This window comes from Rutidosis leptorrhynchoides, chromosome 3 (assembly GCF_046630445.1).
Source record: "Rutidosis leptorrhynchoides isolate AG116_Rl617_1_P2 chromosome 3, CSIRO_AGI_Rlap_v1, whole genome shotgun sequence".
Classification (NCBI taxonomy): Eukaryota; Viridiplantae; Streptophyta; class Magnoliopsida; order Asterales; family Asteraceae; genus Rutidosis; species Rutidosis leptorrhynchoides.
Genome location: NC_092335.1, coordinates 691,096,732 through 691,104,334, shown reverse-complemented (window position 1 = coordinate 691,104,334; position 7,603 = coordinate 691,096,732). Strand labels below are relative to the sequence as shown.

General features: G+C 32.3%; 1 protein-coding gene across 1 annotated transcript; it reads left to right on the top strand.

Moving 5' to 3' along the window:
• Positions 1–3,878: 3,878 nt before the first annotated feature.
• LOC139899520 (protein trichome birefringence-like 34) lies at positions 3,879–6,951 on the top strand. Its single transcript, XM_071882356.1, has 5 exons — positions 3,879–4,240; positions 4,395–4,572; positions 4,715–4,911; positions 5,776–5,934; positions 6,606–6,951. The coding sequence occupies exons 1-5, from the start codon at positions 3,879–3,881 to the stop codon at positions 6,949–6,951; spliced, it is 1,242 nt and encodes a 413-aa protein (XP_071738457.1).
• The last annotated feature ends 652 nt before the right edge of the window (positions 6,952–7,603 follow it).

Genomic DNA, 7,603 nt, shown 5'->3' with positions numbered 1-7,603 from the left:
AAAATAGAGTTCAATATGAAACCATAGCAATTTGATTCACTCAAAACGGATTTAAAATGAAGAAGTTATGGGTAAAACAAGATTGGATAATTTTTCTCATTTTAGCTACGTGAAAATTGGTAACAAATCTATTCCAACCATAACTTAATCAACTTGTATTGTATATTATGTAATCTTGAGATACCATAGACACGTATACAATGTTTCGACCTATCATGTCGACACATCTATATATATTTCGGAACAACCATAGACACTCTATATGTGAATGTTGGAGTTAGCTATACAGGGTTGAGGTTGATTCCAAAATATATATAGTTTGAGTTGTGATCAATACTGAGATACGTATACACTGGGTCGTGGATTGATTCAAGATAATATTTATCGATTTATTTCTGTACATATAACTGTGGACAACTAGTTGTAGGTTACTAACGAGGACAGCTAACTTAATAAACTTAAAACATCAAAATATATTAAAAGTGTTGTAAATATATTTTGAACATACTTTGATATATATGTATATATTGTTATAGGTTCGTGAATCAACCAGTGGCCAAGTCTTACTTCCCGACGAAGTAAAAATCTGTGAAAGTGAGTTATAGTCCCACTTTTAAAATCTAATATTTTTGGGATGAGAATACATGCAGGTTTTATAAATGATTTACAAAATAGACACAAGTACGTGAAACTACATTCTATGGTTGAATTATCGAAATCGAATATGCCCCTTTTTTATTAAGTCTGGTAATCTAAGAATTAGGGAACAGACACCCTAATTGACGCGAATCCTAAAGATAGATCTATTGGGCCTAACAAACCCCATCCAAAGTACCGGATGCTTTAGTACTTCGAAATTTATATCATATCCGAAGGGTGTCCCGGAATGATGGGGATATTCTTATATATGCATCTTGTTAATGTCGGTTACCAGGTGTTCACCATATGAATGATTTTTATCTCTATGTATGGGATGTATATTGAAATATGAAATCTTGTGGTCTATTGTTACGATTTGATATATATAGGTTAAACCTATAACTCACCAACATTTTTGTTGACGTTTAAAGCATGTTTATTCTCAGGTGAATATTAAGAGCTTCCGCTGTTGCATACTAAAATAAGGACAAGATTTGGAGTCCATGTTTGTATGATATTGTGTAAAAACTGCATTCAAGAAACTGATTTCGATGTAACATATTTGTATTGTAAACCATTATGTAATGGTCGTGTGTAAACAGGATATTTTAGATTATCATTATTTGATAATCTACGTAAAGCTTTTTAAACCTTTATTTATGAAATAAAGGTTATGGTTTGTTTTAAAAATGAATGCAGTCTTTGAAAAACGTCTCATATAGAGGTCAAAACCTCGCAACGAAATCAATTAATATGGAACGTTTTTAATCAATAAGAACGGGACATTTCAAAGGGCGAACAAAAAACGAGCAATTCGAACAAAAACGTGATATTCGAACAAAACAGAAGGCGGGCGAATAAATTTGTGTTCTACATTTTTGATAGTCGAACAAAAAAATGTAGAACACCCGGGTAGTCGAAGAAAAATGCTGATATTCGAACAAAAATGTGTTCTACATTTTGAAATTCGAACAAATTTTTTTTTTTTGCTCGACTATGAATTTTTTTTCGTACGTGTTTTTGATTTTTGCTCGAATTTCTTTTTTTTGCTCGCCCGTGTACCTTTTTTGCTCGAATTTTAGTGTACTTGGAGTGTTTTTGGAGTTCCTAGAGTTCTCATGCTAAAAAAGTTCTCACTGGATTCTCTATATATATATATATATATATATATATATATATATATATATATATATATATATATATATATATATATATATATATATATATATATATATATATATATATATATATATATATATATATACTATATTACAATTATTATTATTATTATATAAAATAAATATATCCTTAATTAACACAAATATGCTAATTTGAGATACGTAAATTATAACCAATGTTTCTGTTTTATCCATCCATTTAATTCTGATATGACAGTATTAAAATGCTCGTATATATAATTATTTTATTTAGACTAATTATTTTGCATATAATGCATACGATTAGTATATTAATAAAACATCCTTCGTGTATTTGTATATATTATACGATTAGTATATATTAATAAAACATCCTTCGTATATTTGTAATGTATATTTGGAAGCAAAATTGTTGGTCAAACAATTCAATATTCACCCACCACTTGCAGGTTAATTCGAATTTACATGCGCGCCGAGTAGATGCAGTGAACTTTCAAGAATTTACTATTTTACATGCTTCTATACACGTTACGTTATATGCGATTGTATATATAAAGGCAATGTAAAAAAAGTTTTGAAAATCCTTTTGTTGTGATGATTAAAAAGATATTAATGGTGAGAAAAAAATTGTAGACATTAAGTTACTAACACCACCCAAAACTACTTTTAAAATTTATCAATATCACGAGATCTTAATCTCAAAAGAACTTATAAATTCGTCAACACCACGGGCTCTTAAACTCAATTTTTTAAAATTTGTCAACACCACGGGCTCTTAAGTAATTTTTATACTTAATATCGTTATTTACATATCAATATGAACTGTAATTTACAATTTTTGCACTCGATTTATCTTCAAATTAGTTATGAACATCTTTAACACATCAAGGAAACAAATGTTAAAGTCATAAACATAATCAACGACATATTTTATTGATAAAATTACCCATATGGTCCCTATGGTTCGTAACAAATTACTAGTATGGTCCCTAACTTTTGAATCTAATGGTCACTATGATTTGCACTTATAAAGCTAATGGTCCGTATTACTAATAAAAGTTAAAAACTTTTATTGAATTTGACACGTGCTAGAGATGCGAGGGCACTTTCGCATTTTCTTTCTTCTTTATTGCCCAATTATCTATTCATCTACTAAGCTCTTCAATTAACTTGTTAATCATATTCTTCAAACACATTGTATTCCCAACTAAAATCTAAAAAATAAAATCAAAACCAAAATTGAAAGAGATCCATTTGTATAATGTAATGTATAATAGAGAGTTGCATTCCCTTTCTCTTTAACGACATCGTCATTTTGTTATTAAACACAATAAAACTAAGTAACACAACTTTACCTAATCATACAAGCAGAAAATCAAGATGCTTCATAATCATAGGAAGCAATACAAACAATCATCCTCGTCGTACGGTGATCATGTGGACCCCATCGAGAATACCTTAAAGATAAACTTGAAGTAGTTGTATGTTATGATGATGGTGGTCGTTAGGGGATTTAGGGTTTGTTAATTCAGGGATTTGGTAATTTTAAGGGTTTGGTAAGTTAAGTTTGGTTAACTAAGGGCTTTTAGGTATCTTTGAAGCGGAATGGAAGAAGAGGAGTTAAATGACAATAAGAAGATAAAATACCGAAACTTCCCTCGTGTGATATTACATCTCAATACTTTAACAGAATTTTTTTAACAATTGTTAGTGACAAGGACCAAACTGTAGAAACCATCTGTGTCAAAAAAAAAAAAAAAAAAAAACACAAAAGCCATACTAGTAATTTGATACAAATCACAAGCCCATCGGTGTAATTTTGTCTAATATATTTTTCAAACTTACCAATATAAAAATCAGTACAATTGCTTTTTCAAATAGTACATCAAATCCAATCCGTTTCCAACTTGTCCACTACTCCTAACTCAACAATAGATCATAGTTTATTTGAAAAAAAAAACCCACAAATTCCCACCAACTATTAGAAACTTAAATAAGGGACAAACCCATACTGAGAAGCTTGATAATGAAAATAAAAAAGACATATCCCAAAAGGAATCAAAGTTTTGTAGAATCACCAAAATGGTAGCAAGAAACCAACATTTGGTTCCCAAAACATGGGGATCATCAATAAAATTTAGTATTGTTCATTTTTTTGTTGCACTTCTTTTTGCAGTAATTTTTGTTGGAGCAATTTATATGGCTGTAAACTATAACACCATCAACATGATTCCGGCATCAGTAGATAACATATTTTCTGATAATTCTCAATCGAAGTGTGATATATTTAGCGGTAAATGGGTGTTTGATAACACGTCGTACCCTCTTTACAAAGAGAAAGAATGTAAATTCATGTCGGATCAATTGGCTTGCAACAAATTTGGAAGAGAGGATTTGAGCTATCAAAATTGGAGGTGGCAACCTCAACATTGTGACCTCCCAAGGTTTCTTTTTTCTTTATCTTTCGATCTCCCCTTTTCGAACGTGCAATATCATGTAATTTGGCTAAGTCTTTTAGATATCACATTTGGTGTACAAGGTTTCTTTCTTCGTTTCTTTACTAAAACTTTGTCTAAAAATATATTGCTCCCCTGTTAGGTTCAATGCAACCAAGTTGTTGGAGAAGCTAAGGAACAAAAGGATGGTTTTTGTAGGGGATTCTCTAAATAGAGGCCAATGGGTTTCAATGGTTTGCCTTCTAGATTCATCCATCCATGACCCAAAACTCAAATTCATGAACAACAATGGTTCCAATTTAATAACCTTCAAGGCTGTTGTAAGTAATACGAGTATTATTCTGTCGTTCAAGAAAAAAGAAAGAAAAAGTAATATTATTTTATTACATTTTACTTAATTTATTTAGTAATCCGAAAGCTTTAATATTTTTATGCGAACCGTGAACGTTTGATCATATGCAGGAGTACAATGCATCTATCGAGTTCTATTGGTCACCATTGTTGGTTGAGTCTAACTCTGACGATCCAGTGAACCATAGGTTACCTGAAAGGATCGTTCGGTCCCAATCCATTGAAAAGCATGCTAGGGTTTGGACCGATGCCGATATACTAGTCTTCAATTCCTATCTTTGGTGGAGACAACCCCATACCAAAGTCTTGTAAGTTGATAAACTGTAATCTAAAAAACATGTTTGTTACAAATAGTTGTACTATCAACCACTCGGTAGTGGTGATGTGCTTAAGGTATTGTACTTCTTAAGTGGAGTTCATTGGTTCAAATTCAAAAAATTGAAAAAATCAATCCCCTTTGTGGCCACAGAGGTTCACCCACGATGACCATGAGTTGTCCGCAAAGCGAGCCATACGATACACAAATGTACAAAAAAGGTGTGCTATCCTTCAAGAAAATGGATAATTCACATCAATACATATTATATCCCTAATCATTTCTTCTAACGATATCGATGTGTCCCTCCAAATACTAGTTTATGAATTTAAGTCTAGGAGTAAACAAAAAGTATATCTTTATGAAAAATTTGTGGTGGGGGTGTGATATGATACCTATATATACCATTGGGCTTACTTATTGGGCTTGGCCCATGAGCGGCTCAAAAGTCTTCCCCAAAACTATGGTTCCCTCTTTTAAATAGAATGGTTTAACCTTAAAGTGGGAGTTATCCGTAATTATATATGTGCCTCATATGGTCTGTCTCTATCATTTGGGTTATGTCATTGGTTTCTGTATGGCCTTTTTCACATTGTTGTTGATCAATCTCGTCTGATCCGTCGGCGATTATTCTTTAATGACTCTCTAAGATCTTCATCTCGGCTATGGTTAGCCATAGTAGCCGGACTGAAATGTTAAAATTGTTGATTCACTCCCAATCGCCAGCCGCTAGGTCTTTTGAACTCAAGCGTCTATAACCAGTAATATGCTAATGGGCAGTAATATGCTTGATCAGTATGTGAGTTGCCTTTCGGGAAAATACAAAAACTAAGATGTTAAGTTGAATAATAAATAGATGGGGTTCATTTGAAGATGGTGACGCGATATATAAAGAAGTGGAGATGCTACGCAGCTACGAAATGGCTCTTAAAACATGGTCGGATTGGTTAGAGATTCAAGTTGATCGACTTAAAACCCAGTTGTTCTTCATTAGCATGTCACCTACTCATGAAAGGTACCAATATAGTCCACGTTTTAACATCAATTTGAAAAATCATATGTCATTAGACAAAATCGTAGTTAAATAAACGCCATGTTCTTATATAGTTGAATGGCTAACCAAACTTTTCTTGAAAAAACAATTATGGTTGTGTATTTATTTACCTTAGATCTTTGAAAAAATGCTCTCAATATTGAAATCGATGAAATGTTTGTTTAAATGTTGCGCATAATTAATAATAATCGGTTATAGTAAAATGTGAATCAATCTGTACGTTTAATGCTTCTTAAGATCGAGAAAATGGTGACAAATAGTTTTATTCTAACCGAGATAAAATAAACATAAACATAAACAATGAATTATAAAACAAACAATATAATAAATCATTGCTTGATAAACATATGAATCTTACAAATAGCTAACAAGGTGTTGTTATACATGATAGCTAATTAACACTCCATCTTAGTGTATTATGGAAGTTTTGGGGTTGAAAGCACCTAATCACAACCACTGTGTCTTCTAGCTTTATTGAATACTAGTACATCTTAACTTTAAACAAATCTCTAAATTTCTTTTATCTAATGTGTATTCAATGCATTTTAGATCTCTTCAAAATTAAAATAAGGAATTCTTGTTGTCATTTTCATGACCATTGTAAACTTTCTATTAAGTTGTTGAATGTGTAGGTCTGAAGAATGGGGTGAATCCAACAATAGCAATTGTTATTATGAGACGAGATTGATTACAAAAGATGGATATACGGGTAACGGAACTGATCCTAAAATGATGAGAATCGTAAAGAACACTATCAATCAACTGAAAACAAGAGGCTTGAATGTTCAAATTATCAACATAACTCAACTTTCAGAATATAGAAAAGAAGGGCATCCTTCGATTTATAGGAAACAATGGGATCCACTTACTGAAGAACAAATCTCGGATCCTAGTAGCTATGCAGATTGTGTACATTGGTGTCTTCCTGGTGTACCTGATGTTTGGAATGAGCTTTTATTTACTTATATTTTTCAATAATGAAAATGCTTCGTTTGGTTATGAGTTACCCATTTAAATATGTTTTTCCTCTTTTCTAATTTAAAAAGCAATAATAGTACATGAAAATTTGACTAATTCAACCAAAAACGAGGTTACCATTTCCCGAAGCAAACATCAACCAAGTTGACGTTGAAAGTACACTCTCTATGAAAACATCTTTTTTATCGGCGGTTAAGAGTCACTAAAGAGATCCGAACGCTATTATGGATCCATTCGCTGATCATTTCCCGATCAATGGAACAGTTTCCCGATCAATGGAACAATTTCTTAGATGTATTACCACATCCGAATGATTAAGCTCACTTTTTACAGGTTAATGGAATCTTTATGCTCAAAATCCTGATTCAAGCAGTCATTTGTTTAGTATCTCCCAAGAAGCAGTAACTGCCATTTTAACCCTTCTCGTTGATTCCATCGACAAACCCAAAGTTTATGGCTGACTGATATATAGTCTTACGGCCCCTTAGGAGGAAACCCCCATGACGAATCGATTCGGGCATCGAGTGTGGTAAGACCCCCTGAGGTGAGGCTCGAACGCAAGACTCCTGAGACCTTCGAGGCCCATTGATGTGTGAAATCAGGTGTATAAATTATGTATGAAAAATTACTGGTTAAAAGACAAATACACAAC